Source organism: Strix aluco, chromosome 6 (assembly GCF_031877795.1).
Source record: "Strix aluco isolate bStrAlu1 chromosome 6, bStrAlu1.hap1, whole genome shotgun sequence".
Taxonomy (NCBI): domain Eukaryota; kingdom Metazoa; phylum Chordata; class Aves; order Strigiformes; family Strigidae; genus Strix; species Strix aluco.
In genome coordinates this window covers 13,729,772-13,749,917 of record NC_133936.1, presented here as the reverse complement: position 1 = coordinate 13,749,917, position 20,146 = coordinate 13,729,772, and the positions used below count along the sequence as shown (strand labels likewise).

At 41.3% G+C, this 20,146-nt stretch overlaps 1 protein-coding gene across 2 annotated transcripts; it reads right to left on the bottom strand.

The window, feature by feature from the left end:
* Positions 1–165: 165 nt before the first annotated feature.
* IQCB1 (IQ motif containing B1) lies at positions 166–19,983 on the bottom strand. 2 transcript variants are annotated; one of them, XM_074828760.1, is made up of 14 exons: positions 19,969–19,983; positions 19,167–19,454; positions 18,174–18,336; positions 16,372–16,501; positions 14,032–14,125; positions 12,882–12,981; positions 12,339–12,511; positions 9,646–9,758; positions 8,432–8,541; positions 3,458–3,600; positions 2,891–3,039; positions 2,299–2,427; positions 1,762–1,918; positions 166–675 (listed from the first exon to the last, which is right to left on the bottom strand). In XM_074828760.1, the coding sequence occupies exons 2-14, from the start codon at positions 19,282–19,284 to the stop codon at positions 446–448; spliced, it is 1,809 nt and encodes a 602-aa protein (XP_074684861.1). In that variant the 5' UTR covers positions 19,285–19,454; positions 19,969–19,983; the 3' UTR covers positions 166–445. The 2 variants fall into 2 exon arrangements, with proteins under 2 accessions (XP_074684861.1, XP_074684860.1); XM_074828759.1 differs by lacking the exon at positions 19,969–19,983 and adding an exon at positions 19,842–19,957.
* Positions 19,984–20,146: the final 163 nt, after the last annotated feature.

The following is a 20,146-nucleotide window of genomic DNA, read 5'->3' as shown; positions in this document are numbered from 1 at the left end:
TGCCCAGTGCCTGCTTGACTTCTTAGTGGTGTCTCGGTTTGTTCTGAACCCATCTTTACCTCAAAGCACATCACCCCATAAAAATTTTTGCTATAAAAGCCCAGGCTTTTACAGTGGTGTGAGTCTTACGTATCCGAGTGTGAATAAGAACTGAAAAGCCAAAAGTTATGAACTTACTTTTAAAGTGATACAAGTTACAAAATATTCTCATTTACAACTACAGTATTTAAATCTTATTTGCAACAGCACAATCAATAGGATCTAACTGTTGATGTACAGGAAAAGATTCTTAATAAGATAAATAAAATGCACTAAAATAAGGCTTTGGTCTTTTTCAGTGCTTTGTCTTACAAGTCAAGTGTTTTGCTTCCTTAAAAACACATGCAAGAGAATGCATGTTGCAAGGTATGAGGCTGGTTGAGTAAGAAATTCTTCTGCCTGTTACCTAAAAGGATTTCCTTCCACCAATATATAGAGTTCCCAGTTCTGCATTGAGGGCATCATCAGGAATGACATCATCCTCCATAAACTCATCTCCAAGCTTCTTCCACCAGGGCCAGCGAGAGGACTTCAGCATAGTGTGGTGGGATTGTCTTGCCTTGGTAGCTACAGGGACTGATCGACTCATGAAGACATCAAGATCTTTTTCTGTGGTCTCTGCTAACCCTGGAGCATCTGTAAAAACAAGAAGAGTTTTCTGTATTTTGTTTGCAGTATTTCAAACAAAAAAAAGAAAGAGCACTACCCTCCCACTTCCCATTGTCTAAGGTCACTCCTTTCCCCATGCTGGCATTACAATTCTATGGCTGCATGATAAACCTGACTGGAGAAGCGATCCAAATTATGGCTAATCTGAAAAAATAAATACATAATGGGGGAGGGAGAAGAAGAGGGGGAAGCAGGACTACTTCATTCAGGTGCAGTGGTGGCATCCATCAAATGACTTCTTGTGAAACTATGACCTAAGAGGAAGAGGAGCTCCTGGTCGCCACTGCTGGATCCGTGCTCCTGGCGCAGGGTGACGTCAGCGCAGTGTTCCCACTGCTCTGGCGCAGCAGCGCTGCGTATTCCCTGCCTGGGGGACCCAGCACGGTCAGAGTAAGAGCGTGTTGCTGATTTGCCTGTTCAGGGAGCGATGAGCTGCAGTGACACAGCACGTGACAGACTAAATAATGGAATTCAGTAACTTGCTGAATTTTGTCCTGCTTGGGTGCTCTCTGGTGGCTGCAGTTTGCTATTCTCACTCTTTCACTCCAGGCTACTTGTCTGGAATTCAGATAGCACAATAGTGAATTCCGTTTCAATAAAGCTGGGCCGGAGAAAATCCAAACGTGACTTGGAATTCATAGCTCAAAGACTTCCCTTTTTATCTGGAAGAGGTGAGAGTGCTTCAACCAGCAGCTTACTTACAACACAAGAAAACAGAACAAAGCAAAACAAACGTAGAGGAAGAGGTTGTGTGAGATCCCCTTCCTAGAAATTGTAATGCCTTTTACAGGGCCGTTGCTCTCCTTGTGAACACATTAGAGGGACTTCTAGCAGAAGAATAAGCTGCTCCTTGAAAAGCCGGTGTATATCTTTAACCTACAGCAACACCTGGGTAATCTCTAACAAAGCCTGAATCTCAAAATAAGGCACAGAACAAAGGAAGAAAGATACTTCAGTTTTGAAATGAGGCTTTACCACTGTTCCCTCTAATTTTCTCTCTAAATGAGTTTAATCCAAACAGTAATCAAAACTATGACCAGAGCAGTCACATACTCATTAGCAGCTCCACATCGGTGTTGACCTGAGCCAGTAACGTCTCTCTCCGTTGCGCTGCTCTCTGATCCAGTCTGCTCCTCAACAGGAACTGTGCCAGCTTTTCCTGGGCCTGCATATGTAATTCTTTACTCATCTCTTCTGACATTTCGGAAGCCTGGAGGAAAATAACCATTTATTACCATTAGGAGCTGCTTATTTTAAATCTTTTGGGGGCAGAATAATGTCTAAACAAGGAATGCAAATGCTGTTCTTAATTGTTAACTTAATAATTTTGCTTCCTCTGCAGCTCTCTGCAAAGCTATCCATCATCAAGTATATAAATTTTCCAATTACAGTTTGCTTTGATCCTTTTTATTAGATTAATGGATAAAATCCCCAATATCCTAGTGCCTTGCTGTCAAGCAAGCAGGGTTAATATACACATACCTCACATGGATTATCTTGATCAGAAGTTATGAAGCTGAATATATTTCATCCCTACAGTATTTTATGTGGCATCATTAATGCAAATTATGAAATGACTAAGAAACAGACCGGATGCAATTTGATGTAGTCATCCACCTTCTGCTGCAAAGCTAGTCTCTGCTCATCAGTCAGTCCCTTGGGACCTTTCCAAGGAGAGAGGGGTCTCCTCCTTCTTCGTTTTTCCAAGAATTTACAAGCCTTTGTAAAGAACATACAAGAATATGACAATCACAGACAGGAAGTTTGTCTTCTCGCTTTGTTTGTAATCAATCAATGAAAGGAAAATGTTTCAGTACTGCATCTGTTAAAGCATAAATTTAGCTATGATGCTGAAAAGACAGCATACAACGGTCAGCATGAATACTAAATAGTAAGTAAGAACACTCATAATAAATTACTGACTCATCTGTACCGCAGTCAAATTCCAACCTCTGGTTTCAAAGTGGCAGGTCTTATATTTTAGTTACAAGACTGCATTAGGCTTTGTAACCTAGGCAAGGTCTAACCTATCTAAGCAACTTGTTGCTCTAGACTATCACCCTCTGAATAATTTTTTAATAAATTATGGCTACATCAACACTAAGGGAATAAACAGAGCTTTTTGAGGCTTTGAAATAATCCACTCAGTCCTACCTAATGTTAGAACAAAGCACATACTTACTGCTCTCTGAATGATGACAGCTGCTTTATACTCCTTAAGAGATTGTCTCTGTTGATGAAAACTTCTTCTTGCTCTATACCCTCGCCAGAATCTCTGGATAGTTAATGCTGATCTCCCCTCCATTTCCTCCATGTACTTATTTACCTGACCTACAAATGTAACAAAAATCCAGTTATAAGACTGTGGGTTGGGATTTCTTAACAATTTACATTTTTAATCCTCAATCTAGATAGTACCAAAAAAGCTTGGGTGCTATCAGTTAAAAATCCCTCTTCACCCAAGGTCCGCTAGCTGTGGGCCATGTCTCCCAAGACCTGTAGCTGCAATGTAACACAAGAAGACTGTGTCTCCCTTTCTCCTACACCATTCTGAAGGCAGCAGATATTGATCAGCAGTTACTGAGCCCTTGTAGAATTAGCATGTTCTCTGTCAGATAATTGGGTCAGGAGAAGAGATAATAAGACTACAGTGCACAGACATGCAAGAATAGGAAATATATTTGGGGAAACTGTTCTTAAGGAGACCCAGACAGTTTAATCATCTGACATAGTTTAATATAAATCATACTGGCATGGATTATTTCCAGAAAGGCCAGCTGTCGCTCATGGAAGAGTCTCATAGCCCTCTGTCTCCGAAGTTGCATTTGCAGTTTTAGAGCCTCATCTTCCTTCTGTTTTTTTAAATGCTGCAGCTCCTGTTCCCGTTTAGCTCTGCAATATACAAATACATTAACAATTAGCTTAAATTGTACATTTCTTAAAAAGCATCTCTCTTTGTTTTGTGTTCAATGGTCCAGCATCAGGGGAGGAAATCCACAAAATAATCTGCCATCCCAGCTGTTGGCAGCAGGACCACACCCAGCAACAAGAAACCACCTGCAAGCTAACAAATTACCACACCGTCTGTAGCCACGAAAAATTCTGAGCCAGTCACTCAATCTGGTATCAAATCAAAGGATATATTTTTCCCTAGGATAAAGTTCTGAGGACCCTGAAGGGAACGACGCTCCATGTGGGACACTCCCAGCTAGCATGAACTAGAGCACCATCTGGGGAAGAGGTAAAGCAACATTATCCATCTGCTCCAGCATGCACCTTTTCCATTGCATCCATCAGCATGCATGGCACCCACTTGCCATAATATTACTATTCCATAATATTACGTTTTGTACAAGAGTAGATCAGAGTCTTGGCTGTTAAGGCTCACTTCTTAAATTTGGAGGCATTTTTTTTTCTCCAGGAAATACAGACTGACGCATTTTCTCCATCCACTTTGTTAACAGAACACTAGGAAATAATTTTCTTGCAAATTCCTCCTGATCTGTACTAGTAATAATTTGATGTTAGGATGTTACCCCGCTGTGCTTGGCGTTGGAAAAGCCCCAGCAGATGTTTCACAGATGAGACAACTGATCACTCTGTAACTGGCCCTGGAGTGTTTAATAATAGCCTGTATATCAATTATAGATACACTAACATCTTAACATAGATATTAATATATTAGTACTAAATATACTGATGTATAGATGCTAATAAAAACCGAGACCACTTGGACCTGGTCTCAGTGAAGCATGAGGAGCTGTGAGCTAGGGCTCCTCCTTCCTTCACTACCCCTTCTCATCCCAACGGACCAGACCTCATTAGCAGCTTAACACTTGAGACTAGAGTTCAGCCTGCAATGAGGTAATGATGTGACTCCTCTTCTCCTCTTGCAGCAAAATCAGTTGCCGGCTCAGGACCTGAGTACCCGCACTGGGCCCACAGCCCTGAGTTCTGCTCTCCTCTAGCACTGTTCCAGGGACAGTGGAAGGAGCACCTCAAGCACTAGGGAAGAGAACAAACGGACAGAGCACAGGCATAACAGGTGCCAGAATGGAGAAAAAAAAGGCCGTAGACTAGAACTAATGTCCAGCAATTTTGGTACTGCTGCAGGTCACATACCTTTAGACTGACAGTACTACTGAGGATTTGTGTGTTTCCCATCGCTAGTATAAATTGAGCTGTAATTTTTCCACCAACCATACTTTTTCCTCTGTCTCCATAACTGGGTAGGGAAAGATGGGATGGAAGCTACTTTGTAAAAGAGATGCTCTGGATTTAAGGATCTGCCCTTAACTGATAAAACAGCCTCCCCCATGATCTGAGAGACCATAACCCTTTAATGACAGCAATGCAGACCTGAAGGGTGCCCACACCTCTACCTACAGAGACAGATCATGATATATGTGATTACATCAGAATGGTCTCAAGGAAACTGAAAGTTTTCAGCCCACACATTTCTGCAAATTAGAACTGTAAATCTTTGCATTTTTAATCCAGGCAGGCACTTATTATACTTCTAAGTGGAATGATGTCACAGGATCAAACAGGACTTTTGATGACATTTTCTTGATAAATCTATGAATAATTTTCCCTAGAAATTTTTATCAGCTCCACTAGGTGGAAAACTACAGGAATGCTTCATGAACTTCTCAGATGTGCATCTGTGAAACTACCAATAGTGTCTGTCAGGTATTTAAATGTTTCTTTGATACTGATTCTTTCCCATGTAGTCTGCAAAACACATGCTCCTCTTCATTCTCTGTTCCTCCTAATGATAAGATGTATTTGTGTGCACATGACCACACTGTGACAGGGAAATGGCTCTGAACAGAAGCAAAGCAGGCACAGAGTGAGATCCAAGCCTCCTTCAGCAGTTCATGGCACAGATCAGCATAATTAATGTAAACTGTTGCCATTTTAACAGTTCTACAATTAGCTACGTAACAGTGAACTAACTTCAAGGAGAGAATACAGGCTTTAATATTCACTAAGGACATATTTCTGAAACCACAGAGTTTCAGAAGTTTATAACTTGCAGAGTCTAAGATCTTCCACTGCAGCTGCAGGTGAGCCAAGTTTGGAGTTTCAACCTCAGCAGTATTTAACCACACTTGTTCTAAAATAAATCTGAAAATATAACCAAACCCTGACTGTTAAAAATCAAAAAGTCCTCTTGAAAGCTTTTCTAAAGTCATGCTTACAGAATTGCAAACACTATTTTTCAGCATAACACTAACTGCAGCTCCGACCTAGACAAAAAAAACCAACACTGGAGCTGTACAGTTACTGTATTTACTCAGTACATCAGGACTGACTGAACCATGAACACACAACTGTAAGGATATTAATACAGTTCTATTCCTCTCAATATGAAACAAACACATTTAAAAGTCCATTCAAATGACTCAAAAACTACTTAAGAGGCACACACGCTTACAATACTAAAATATGACACAAGAAAGTCAAGTAGCTTGTTGATTGCCAATAGCCTCGCCACCCTTTCCCTTCTGCTTTACCACATTATGTCTTAGCCCACCATCCAAGTTTTCTGGACTATGATTTTGGCTTGCAAGGTGCCTGATGAGGGCAGGAATATTGGCTCAAAGTGTATGGTGGAGTAAAAAGGAGTGACAAGGATGTCAATTCTTGGTGTTCCAGTACAAAAGCTGGAGTGGTTAGTGACCCTCAATAGACACATTGCTTGCCCCTGAAAATCTTCCAGAATGTAAAGATTACACCCTAGATAGTCCAGTATCTTCTTAATGCCAGTCTAGATGACAAATCATAACTGTCTGCTTTCTAACATTTTGATCATAATGCAAGATGGTTTGACTAACTGACTTCTAAGATCTAGTTTTGACACAGTAGTGCTCAACACATGCAAAAAAAGGTTGAAAAAACCTGCTGTGGAATCTGAACTTGATTTAGATCCCTTAACCTACATTAAATTCACATGACATTTCTCATAAGAGTTGGCCTATCGTGTGCCAACATTACTGCTGAAATCCTACGTCAAGAAAGAAAGACAAGCATTATTTACACAGCTTCATTCTTCTGTGGTGTCCAAGTCAGAGGATACTATTTCTAGCTCACTGAAGTGACCCCACTTCTAAGAGTCAAAGATTTCAAACATTAATGAAGAACAGGGTCTTGCAAGCACTATACTGCGCAAGCACTATGGCCCTTGGTTTCTGCAGCACCCCAGCATGGCAGATTGAAAACTCCAGGACAGCTCCACATTCAATTTATGGTGGAATTTTGTGTCAAGTTAACTGTGAACCAGGTAACCGTTCTACCACCAGTACATCATCTTCTAGTGCTATTTAGTGCAATCCCATGCTACAGTGCGCCACACTTTTAGTTTTCCATATGCCATAAATTTTCACACAGAAAACATACAAAAGCATCATAGAAGTAAGTTTTTTCATGGAGAAATTTGGCAGCTGGGAAAGGGACAGTTGGAGCTTTTGGCACCAGAAGCGGCGGTTTGGTACTGCTGGAAAAGCACATTGTTTGGATGTTTCTGCTAAAAGAATCTGTAGTGAAACAGCTCATATTGGCATTACATTACCTTTATGTTTCAGAAGTAACAGCTGACTGGAAAAAGGCATCTTCAAGATGAAGGAACTCTTGGTCAGCCCAAACTTATGCCCTGGGACCTGGGAACAAATTCTCAGGGAAGCTATTTCCAGGAAGGACAGGAAGGTGAATGGGAATAGCCAGCATAAATTTATCACAGGCAAATTGTTTGTCCAGCCTGATGCCTTCTGTGATGAGATGGCTGGCTCTGTGGATGAGGGGAGAACAGTGGATGTCACTTTTTTTGGCTTTATCAAGACTGTCAACACAGTCTCCCATGCAGGGCAGAGCTGGCACTCAGATGAACCTCCACAAACACAGAAAATGGGTCAACAGAAGCCACATGAAGTTCAAACAGGAAGCTCTACATCTGGTACAAGATAACCTCATGGACCAGTACAGGTTGGGCACTGACTACCCAGACACCAGCTCCAATGAAAAGGACCTGGAGGTCCTGGTGGGTGACAAGTTGAACACAAGCCAGCAGCATGTCCTTGCAGTAACGAAGGCTGCACTAGCAAAAGCAGAGGCAGCAGCTCAAAGAAGATTATTATTTCAGTTTACTCAGCACTCTTCAGGGCACACCTTGAATACTGGCCACACTCTACTGGGCCCCCAGTAGAACAGATATTGACAAACTGGAGGGATAGAGACTGTCCAGAGAGAGACAATGAGGGCTATGGAATGTTTGATATACAAGGACAGGCGACAAGATGGGTTTGTTTAGCCTAAAGGAAGGGAAATCGATTTCTGTCTTCCACTACCTAAAGGCAGTCTTACAGAGAAGACAGAGCCAGACTCTTAGAGGTGCACAGAAAAAGGACATGAGGCAGTGGTAAAGAGTTGCAACAAGGAAATTCCCACTGGCTGTAATGGAAGGATTCTTCACAAGGCAAGTCATTCGGCAACAGGACAGGGACCAAGTGAGATGGTGGGATCTCCATCCTTGGAGACCTCCAGAACTGGATACAGCCCTGAGCTGCCAGATCCCATTTTGAGGCTGACCTACTTCAAACAGGACTTTGGATTAGATCACCTGAATTTTTCCTGTCACTCTGTGACCTGAGAAAAAACCAAACCAAACCAAACCTTCTTATTAGATTCTTCTCTTTAGTGCTTTTTACAAAGCCATACTGTTTACCTGAAGCTTCTTTGTAACGTGGTCACTGCTTGAGGTAGTTTTTTCAGCCTTTTCCTTGTCTGAAATCCCCTCCACACAGCCTGGATTATACAAGCTGCTTGATGCTGCCTCTGAAATTAATAAAGCAGTTGTAGAATATTTTCTCTGCATATAAGAACACCTTATTACTGCTTGCACATTTGGAACAATCTCAACATTTGGCCAAAACCCATCAGTTTTCAAATGCATCAAAATTCTGTATTTATAAAGCCTTAAATTCCCCAAGCTGTTACAAGACAGTTATTATCATGAACTCTGTACTTGCTCTAAAGGCAGCTAATCTGATCATCTGGATTGATGCTCTCTGTGCTAAACGAATGAATCTACAGCACAAATATAAAATATATATTAGCTCCATTAATCAATGTTAGAAATTTGTATTTGAAACACCTGAAGAACTTGGTATTTCAAATAGGGATTCAATCAAAATGCCTACACTAGAGAGGACAGAAAGACAAGTTTGGAGAATTAGCAGCATGAGAAATGTTACATATGCAGTATGATCAGAAGTAACTGAAGTGCAACAAACATGGAAAAAACCCCATCAATTCTATATTTAAATGGATTTAAAAAAAAAAAAACAACTCCCCACACAAAACACCATGCTCTGTTGATGGTGAAAGCAGGTCTCTACAAACATAACTTTGATTTCCTTTGAAGTACTGTCTCTGAGAAACATCCATGTAAAATTTTGTGAAGAAGTTCATAAAACACACATTGTCTCTTTTATTGGGAACACAGCCCAGAAGGTGCTCGTACCAAACATTTTCTCTATATGACTTAATTCTATGTGAATGCTGCCTAGAATTCAGAGATCTAAATTTGTAACACTGATGTGAGAAAAGCAGATACAGTTATTTTTGGTTTACAGTTAGCAAAACAATTTTTTTTTCCCCCCTATGGTTGTATACAAATCCATGGTGAATCTGCAACAGAAAGTAAATATCTCAAGTGACAGTCCCATACCTTAATCACTGGACAATTCTTGATGTCATCAAAAATTATGAAGGGAAAAAAAATAATAAATAGGAAATTTTAAAATCCATTAATATAGTGAAAAAATAATCCAGGCTTTGAAAAGCATCACCACAGTGATACAGTAAATCCATTCTAAACATACATAAATCACATGTGACTAGGATTTCACATACAGAAGTCTCATTAAACTTCAGCACCTGCATTTCTCCTTTTCCATTGGATTGTTCCAAGTACAGCAGGTCCAAGAGTTGACTGAGATCCCTGTCAAATCCTTTGCCAGTCCACTGTTTGCTTAAAAGCCCTTTTAACCCTAAGAGAGAAAAAAGAAGCATGTGATACCACTAAGGCGATTTTTTCTTTTCAGGATTTGAAGCTAACAATTTTCAATTCAAAAAATCAAATCTGATTCTATGTGCAAAGGAACACCATCAGTCATCTTTGAGTTTCAGTGCAGAATATCATCAAAAAATATCTGGTGCTCCATCCATCACAGAGAAGTACTATACAGTGATTGTAATTTTCTATGTCCAAGTCACTATCTATTGTGTCTACATAACTGGCAGTTAAATTATCAATGTACTTTCAGTGTCTTATCAGGAAGGCATTGTAAGGTGCTAAAAGGATGTAAAGCACCATGCAAGTGCTAGGTTTTATTAGCACTGCTTTTGTATTTTTCATAAGAAAATTTATTTATTTATAACTGGAATTCTTTGATGTCTTATCTGTATTCATAGTCTAACTGTGAGTACATGTGCATCCAGTCCCTGAGACAAAACACCTTTTTAGGTTCGCAGTAGCTAAAAAGCACAGCTGTGCTCCCCCCACAACACGCAGACACTCCCTGTGTTGTGCACAGCACACAAGTAGACAGTAACACATGCTTTTTAGCTTCGTGTCAGACAAATACCAGAGCTTGAGAGTTCCTCAGGGCGTTGGAGGGAAAAGGAAGGAGGGCAGGAAGTGTTTGGATAGCCTCCTGAAAAACTGCAGATTCAAGTAACTATTTAATTTTCCAATCGTTGTCCATAAGCATATTCATACGCTGAGCAACTCCAACACTCATATATACTTGCAGGATCTGGACATGGAGCACAAAGTCCTTCAAACAGAAATGGCACCTTTGTTCTATCACACATGCACTCTTTTGAAAAGACGATGACAGTTAAACACTTCAGAAGAGACAAAAATGGAGTCAGTGGGTGCCCTAAAGTTGCCTCAGCTCCACAAAAGCACGTAGCCCGGCTGCACAAGGCAGTTCCCTCACAGAAGTCCTGTGGGTCTGACGCAACCACCTGCCAGTTTCTGTAGAGACTATTACAGCCACAGGAACCTTTCAGCTGCTGACAGGGAGTACCTGAAGCGCATCTCGGATGCATCAACCCATGCAGACAAAGACCAGGCCCTCCTGGAAACCTGATGTCAAGACTGTGCTAGTGGTGGAGGTGGAGGTTCAGGTGATGTGCCCACCACCGGCAGGCTGCCTTTACTGACAGAAAGCTTACACTGAAGTACCTCATCCTGGCAGCAGCTCCGAGCCACTGTGAAACCAAGCTACTTCAATGAGATGGCCAGATGGTGGAAATGCTGTAAGGCTTTCTTTGCTGCTGCTGCTGCTCCTCAAACCATCTAAAGGATTCCAAAGCCTGAGTGAAAACTAACATAAGGACTCTAACTTTAAAAAAAAATTTTTTCTTCTTAGTGGAAACAAGAAACGTGTACAGAAGAGAGATGAGGAGTCTCTAAATGACTGTGCCATATTGTGATTCCAAAGCAAAATCAAGCACAATCCTTTGATGGAAACTTGTACCTCTTCAGACAAGCCACCATTCTACAGCTGGGATGATCAGGCCATAACAGCAGCTTCTTCACAAGAATCCACAACAAATTCACACCAAAAGGAAGCCCTCCTCTCTCAATTCTGTAAGCAATAGGGTGGCAAAGCTGCCCATCTGGTCCAGAAATTTATCTGACTGGTACTGCCTAGTAAATAGTCAGCACAAGCATAAAAAAAGGGGAATTGGACCTTTTTGTCTAGCACAACCACTTCTTACTGTCCTTGTCCCCAAAGGACTGAGGCTGCTCACAAGTAGTTTTGACCATCAATAACATCCAGAATATAAAAGAGCTGGCAAACATCAAAGGCGCTTTCTTAGTCTCCATGGGCACGACCGAGGACAAAGGGGTTTCCTGGAGCTCCCTGCTAGGCTAGAGACAGAAACATTAAATGGGAGACCTCATTAAATAATGAATAACATAAAGCAAATTATATGCATACTCAGCCTCCTCATCTAAAGGCATCAAGACAAAGTGATAAACTCATTTCATGAAGTCTTGGAAAGAGTTCATTCCAGTCACTCGGATATCAGAAGATGGTCAGCTCCTCAGTAACAGAACAGCACCTATCAGCTAAGCAGACCTGTAACAGCCGGGGTCAGAAGTTGGCTTTCAGTAAAACTTTTGTGCTTCTGGACTAGTGAGCCTTAGCATGCTGGGAGAGGTCTGACTCACGGCTATTACTGTGGCAGTACAGGCACCCTGCTACTAGGATCTCTCAATATTCGACCTGCACGGGAAAAAAGATGCAGAACACACAGAAAAAAGTAAAGCCCATCAGGTCAGAAGTGACAAAGAACAGCTTTAAGAGACAAGTTGCCACATGCAGAGTCCTCAATACATCTAAGAAAATAAAACCAGGAAACAGAAAGAGGCACAGCACCTTAAATTACAGTGAAAATGAACAGTGGAGAAGGAAAAAATACCCACAACACAGCGCTGCAGTTTCCATCTGTATTGGATAGTTATTGAACCAAGATGAGAAATCTCCATCTCTGTATTTTTACAGTGAATGTAAGAGGAGGCTAAGTGATTGGTCTCATGCATGTTTACAAACCTTTGTAGCGAGCGGTGAGTAACTTCCCAAGCTGCTTGCAAAATTTTGCTACCAACAATAGCAGTTTTGCAGCAGCATTTCCTATGACAGGATTGGTGGTAGATGAGAGCTTATAAACAAGTTCATCCAAAACAGAGTGAAGGGTCTCTTCATCAACCTGAAGCAAGACAGAGCTTTAAGAAGAAATGAAAAAAAAAAAAAAGAGGTGGGGGGAACACACAGAATTGAAGTGTTAATTGCAAACTATGAGATTTTTAACAGTGACTTATTTTTAGATATGTCAGGCATTCAGCACACCAACATACTCAGCTAGCTGGACCAGCAGTCTGATCCAGGCAGCACTACTGTTTCAATCAACTGATTCCCATTCCCTCAATTTAACAAGAAGATAAAGAAAATACCTATTTCTTCTATTTCTACAACAAAGACTAGGAAAAAAACCCCACAATTCTTGTATATGAAAAAGTACTAGTTTGTCAAGCAGTAACGAACTGAGTTTTAAATTTAAAATTCAGAAAAATCAATGATATGAAAACAACTCACCTATTGACCCTCACAATATTGTGTAAAACAGACATCATTATAATCGCTGTTTCAACATCATCTGTTATTAACAACTGCAAGAAGTGATCATTTTGCAGTACTGCAAAAAAACAAGCAAAGAAGAAATCATGCAATCAGAACCAGACTTGAAAATACTGTAAAACGAATAAACTTCATTATGGAACATAAACCATAGCAAGTAAAACCAGATACTGTTTCTGGAACAAACTCCCTCTCTTATAATTTTTACGCTGAAACTTACTGGAATAAGTAAACTACTTCAACATCCAAAAAACATGTTGAGCCCTGGTTTTTCTGCCTTTGGATATCACTCAGGCACTGGTGTTGCAATGGAATAAAAGCTTTAAAACCTTTTATGTTACACTGGTGACAGTTTCTTATTATAACAGTTGAATTATCACTGGGGCAACAATATCTGGAAAAGATAAGGACTTCAACCTTGACAGCTTGTTACACCAGGTTTATTTAATGCAAGTCCACTGATGTCATTAAAGCACCATCGTTTTTATTCCACTATATCACTGTCTACACATTTAGTAATTTTTCTGGCCGTGTGTCTTTTATGTTACACATCTTATGATCCTTAGTTTTTTGTCCTATATTAGAAACAAAACCAAATTCTGCTTTTTAAAATCTGTGTGATTAACACTGGTTTAATTGAAAGCTTATTTTGGTCAGAAGTGTATAGTGAAGTTTGTTAGATATTTGTAAAATTCCCTGGTATGACAAAAACTTCAGAAATCTGTTTCCAAGTCTATCCACTTTTCAGGGCCATCAATGCACTCTGGTCAAATTTCTGCATATGTTAATCAGACACAGGTAAAAAAATCAACTGTATCTTATCAGAAAAAAACCCTGAATTTTTATAGAATTACAAATGGAAATTACAGGAAAACACTTAAGATATATGTATCTGAAAGACTAGAAGGGGAACTCTAAGATTTCCCTTTAGTAGATCTTTTCCATTTTAGATATTGCTGTTTCTGTTAAGTGAAATACTTCAAGAGATTGATTTAACATCTACGCCAATTTAGAAAACTAGGTGGAGTTTAGTTGAAGAGTGATTCTTGATACCTGTAGTTGCCATAAATGAATTTTCAGGTGTTTTATGGGTTTACTTTTCCCTTACCGCACACTGCCAGCTGAATATGCCCACCAAACAGCCAGCAGATGGCATCAGTTACTGTTTGGAACCAGCGTAAAAAATGTTGTTTATCTTCATCCTAAACAAAAGAGAAGTAGGTAAAAGCTTGTGTATGTATCTTCACTGAGGACTTCAGCTTGATGTAGTGGGAAGGTTTGTATGCTTCAGGAATTTGGAGACCAAAACTCCATCAAATTCCCGGTTGAGGTTGGTGAAACTGTAGGAACCAGTCAAAAAAAACCAACTTGCAAGTCCTTCAAGGTCAGAGATCAATCAAGAAAAATCTAAACATACTAAAAAAAGCATCCATTCCTGAAAAAATCGTAACAGGGAGAGAGAAGTCTTGTTTACTCCTTAAAAAAATATGATAGCATAGGTGGGTTAGGAAAACAAATAATTGCTCAGTACAAATGCATCATGAATTTAATCCACAAAGTGGGAAATATATTATATAAGAATAAAGCATGGGAAAAAGGGTACAAAGTGGCCAAGGACACAGTTAAAATGTAAAAGGTTCCTAAAAACTGGCATGGTGAGGCTTCAGAAGCACCTCCTACTTGGGAGGTCTGGGAGCAAACACCAAACCACTATTAAGCTGAAGTTTGATCAGTCTGCCAAACAGACTGTTATGTGCTTGCCTGTGATAACACTGGACTGGAAAAAATGACCAGGAAGAATCCAGGTTTTACCATGTGAATACACATACAGATGCCCAGTTCAGAGTTTGTATTCCAGGTGTGAGCTACAGGCCACTGGAAATCTAAAACCTTGGTGTGGGGGACAGCAAAGGGGCTTTTGATAGTACTACACTGCTGATAAATGATAAAGCACTTGGCCTAGTATCTCCCACGTTAATTGAGCCTCCACAAATGAAACTCTGGAAAGCCTATTCCTAGATCTGTGCTGGAAGTCCCAGCCGTCAGTCACGATTTAACTTTGTATTTGTTTTTTTACTGACAATGAGAGATACAAAATCGCTGTAATAAGTTAAGCTGTAGTATTATCTGTTCTGTGCTTTGGCAATACGTCAGCTTCTGAAAGCTATTTCAGTACTTCCCTTGACTTCAAAGACTTGTACAAAACGCAAATGAGGGCAGAATAAACTACAAATCTCCACTGGTAGAGTGGGATTTCCAAAGCTCCACTGAGCAAGCACCAAGTCTGGGTGCCCAGTCACCTCTGAGACCACGAGGTTTAAAAGCCAAAGTACTAATTATAATGTAGACTGCATTTGCATTCAAAAGAAATCTTTGCCCACAAGCATGACTCAAGTAGCATGTAGGCTGAGACATAATAAGAAAGTGTGGGGGAAATTACATATTGTGGAGAAGACTCGAGTCTCCTGGGATGTCATTCAGGAAGCTCCCTTCTTAAGCACTACAGGCACTTCTAAAGTATTGAACTAACAGAAAATACGTAACTCTACTGATACTTTCTGAGAATTGATTGTGTTTGTGGTGTCCATCACAATATTCCATAGGAAAACTTTAAAGCCAGTGAGCCAAGAAATGAGGTACTGTGGGGAAATGGAGATATTAAAAGAAATGATCAGAATCCATGAGGTTGGTTATTTAAATTATTCATGGGTTTCATTTGTTGGTTGGTTTTGTCGGGTTTGGTTTTTTTCCCTACTGATTCTGGAATGCAGAATGCTTCAAAAGCATGAGGGAACCTAGCTGGGCAAAACCCTCCTTCTCTGCAAAGAGGGAGAGAAATGTGAGAAAGTGTTCAAATCTGCAATTTCACGAGGTCTGCCCTTGGGGTTCCCAATGTGTAAGTTCAGAAGCAGTGAGCATTTCTGGAATTGTTTGCCAATTTTATGGCAGAAATTGTACGGCAAAACAAACTTCAACAAATCTGATTTAAAATCTTAAGATTTCCTGAACCTTTTTTGTAAAGCTGAACAAAGCAGTGGGAACAGAGCTGCTACAAAGACTGAACTAATTATACGCAAAGTTTAAAAGACACTACCATGACTGGATGGTGCCTTTTGTAAAGCATTTTTTTTTCTATCATACTGCTCTAATTCTTCTATTCTACTTACAATTGCTTTCCTTCCCCTTACCTTTAAAACTTGCGACAAGTAGTAGCCAAACTCTAAACAAGCCTGTGGTAACAAACTAGCTTTGCACATGTAATGGACCAAATGCTCCACAATGACAGATTTCAGTTTCAAAGCTCCAAGGCATAAGAAAAACTACTGTAATGTCTGGAAAACAAATTTTTATAATACAGTGTCCCTAGAATAATAATCTACTTATACAATATGTAACCTTGGAAAGTTTATAGAGGTTCTCTGCTCTTTTAACTATGAAATTTAAATACCTTGATTGCTCGGATAAATCGTGCTTGCAAGCGTCTTGCCAAAAACAGCAGGTTGTCTACAGCTGAAGGAAGAAATTTCTTGTAAAATTCCTCAGGATCTTCTTTCACCTCTAGTCCTACACAACAATGACTGAAATGGGGAAAAAAAAAAAAAAAAATCAACCTGAATAGTCAAGGGCCTGTTTGAACAGCTTTGAATGAATGTCACGTCATCAGAGAAGAAATGCTTCACTGGCATGGGACAATTCAACGCTGAACAACAGTTAACTGCTGTGACTGGCTCCAAGGTAGCTGCCTCAGAAGGAAGAGGAATCACTGGCAGGCTGGAGACAGCAAGTATACTACCACTTATTACAGCATGTCTCGGTTTAATACTTATCCAAGGCACTTTCTCCTTTAGCTTCATAGGATCTGTTCAGGCTTGTTCCACATGCTAAGGAAGGGCTCTGATGGTCATAAAGGGGAAAAAAAAAAAAAAGGCAAAACAGAAAGCTAGACAAAAACCTGATAAAGGAAGCCTGATGATGAAGAGGGTGAAGATTAGGCAACAAAAATATATATTAAAAAAATACTACTTATCATAAAATCTTCAGCAAGGTCTGGTCTACGACTTTCCTCTGAGGAATACATGTGGGCTAGAAATCAATTCTTCAGATCTCAGTTTTCTTATTTTACTCACCTCAAACATGTTGGTCATTTCTGGACAACTTTTTACAAGAAACTGCATGTTTTACAACTGGGAAGTTTTTCAATTCTGTACTCCTCACTGATACTAGTGCAACAAAAGAGTCTTCCTAACTTTTTATGAATTTTGCTTTCTGACATCTTATCTAGGCTTTATTAGCTTTTTGTGAATGCACACACGTAGAGCTTTGCCTACCAAAGCCCTTGGAAAGCAAATTCTAGGCATGAATCTGAGATTCATCTAGTTACAAAAGGACATTTTTATAGCTAAAATAAATTTCAGTTTTCTCTGTAAACTGAAATAGCTTATAGGGGATGATTTAAGTCTCACATATCTCTGGTGATAAATCTTGCATCTCTTAGTGAAATTCCTGGCATTAAAAATTCATACTGCAGAGATGGCATAAACAAGAGATGGTTGCCTAATTCCTTCATGCCTTAGAATTTTGCTCCCTAGTTAAGCCAAAATAAAGTACAACCTGAGGAAAATTTAAAACTTACTATTTTTCCTGACATCAAAAATTGAGATTGGATCACTGGGGATTTGAGTTTAAAGTTGTCTTACTTACTAGTTATGAATTAAACTTAATAATGCCATTCTCACAATATCACTACATCAAGCTATCTAGTCTGTGTGAACTGTGTTCTCTGTTATGTTTAAAATGTAAATAGGTATTTAAAGTCAGTATATGAAATAGATATTCAAGTAGAGTCAAGATAAGCTGTGAGTCAATCAGGCTAAAGATTTTTGCAAGATGAAATCTAAGTAAACAAACTTTTTAAAATAACTGCAATTCAAAGTTAGCAATTACTGGGTAAAAACTGTGACACTGATGAGTACTGTTCACAAAAAAAGGTAAAGCCAACACAAAAACTGTTCCCACCAAACAGTTTACCCAGCTCAATGAAACACAATGCGAATGAATTAAACAGGACCAATTAGGCTATGCCTGACCCCTCCGCTCTTGACTGCTCCCTGCACTTTAACCCTGGCCTTTCCTGAACAACAAGCCTTGTTCTGGATGGGAGCCAATGCATTACAGCTTGAGAAGAAAAAGAGCAAGATGAAAGGCCAGAAAGACAACAAGAAGAAAACTTCTTAGCATTTTCCTTTTTACCTTAGTACCTCTGCTAGCTGGGCAGCAGTAGCCCAGCCTCCACGCAGTCGAGAGTGGTCTTGTCTAAGGACCAGCATGCAGTACTGAGTAAGATCATAATCATATATGTCTTGCTTAATTTTTTTGGATTCTTCACATCCCAGGGAAGCACTATTTAAAATTCCTGTGGGAAGAAAGCAGGAGAGAGACAAAGAGGAGCATAAGATTCTGATGTGCAAGGTCTTTGGGGTTTTTTTCTTCTTTCAAAATGCAAGAGGAATATATGTACACAGAGCCGGGATTAAGGTAATTCTAAAAGTGCTAACAGCAGCATAAAATATTTTGTCAGCATTTTTCACTCCTAGAACTACAATCCATTTGTTAGATTATATGACAATTGGGAAGGATAGCTAAACTTAGGTTTCCATTTTCTCATTACACATTTAGTAAAACATACATTACCTGGGATATAGCCCATTTGTATGAATTTCCTAGGCCAGATAAAACCACAACCACTGTGAAACATATAGCTTCCTTATAATTACATCCCAATTTAGAACAGGACCTAACTTGTTTCTACCATTTCTATGAACAGTGGCTATGTGGCGAAAGGAAAGGCAGGGGGAGTCGCACTGGAGCTCGCCACGATTGCATTTCTGTGTTGAGTTAAAAACTGAATACTGATGACCGCTCTGGTTCTCTACCCAAAAGCACTGGGAGAAATGATTTGACCAAGTATAAGATCCTCACCTACATCAGCAGAGGTCTTACAAACACGGTGACAGCTGAGAGGGAGCAAAGACTTCCTCTCTGCTTGCTCCCCAGCTCCTCTTTATTTGCCCAGCCAAATGCCATTCAATACCACTCTCAGAAAAAGCCCTATTATCAACCTCAGAGTTTCCAGCCCTGACAGAAATATTCAGAAAAACCTGCTGTATTTAAGGAGGCAGAAGGAAGAAGGGCTGTCCATACTTCACTAGCTCATCCTTTTATTTTAGAAATGGTATTAATTACCCTTTAGCTTCAGAAGTAGCAGGGGGATGTCCTGTTCTCTGCTCTCAGTGACCTGAGCAGCTAAGGCCAGCACCCGGGGGTCTGCTGCCGCCAGCCTCGCGCTGGGCGCATTGGCCATAGGAAACAGAGAGAGACCCGCAATACCATCGATTCAAGCCTCTTTCCCTTTTTAATTGTTTCGGTGCAGGCGCGGTGTCCTTCAGCCACTACTTCCATCAAACCTCCAGCTCCCGCACCAGCAGCTGGAAGCTGACGCTCCGCTCTGTGCCTCGGCCTACAGGTCTCCCCCTGAGAAAGGAAACAAACATGGAGGAAGCCCCATCCACCCTCCCTCCCTCCCGTCGCCTCTCGAGGCCGCGGGCAGCGGGACTGGCTCTGCCAGCAGCGCAGGGCTCCACCGGGGCAGCCCGAGAGAGGCCCCACGGGGCGGGCAGCGTGAGAGGCCTCCCTGAGGGCCGCCAGCATCGCCTCAGCCACGGGCGGGGTGGGGCGGAAGGGCGCTGCCCACCAGCAGGGTGGCGAGGGAGAGGCGCCCTGTCCCACCGGAGTCACCTCAGTGCCCCCACGGCCCGCGGTAGTGGCGGTCCCGGTGCCACGGAAGCCCCGGGACCAAGGGGCCGTCAGGGACGCGCTGAGGGAAACCCCTTCCCTCCCTCCCGCCACGACCCCTCTCACCGCCGCGCGGGGGCTCCCCCACTTCGGGGGGGGGGGGGAGGGATTGGAAGATCGGACCCGCCGGCTCTAACCCGACCGCTCTCCCCCCCCTCTCCCAGCTGTGTGGTCGCGGCCTCTCTCCACCAACCAGAGCTCTCCCCTGAGGGAGGAGGGTCTCATTTGCATATCCGCCTGAGGGCCGGCACCTCCGACGCTTCCACTCGTGGAAATCTACAGAGGGGTAGCCCCGCCGTCCAATCCAAGGCCACGCTGCCCGTGACGGGTCCCTAGAAGGGGCGGGGCTTCGCCGGCGGCGGCCTGTGGGA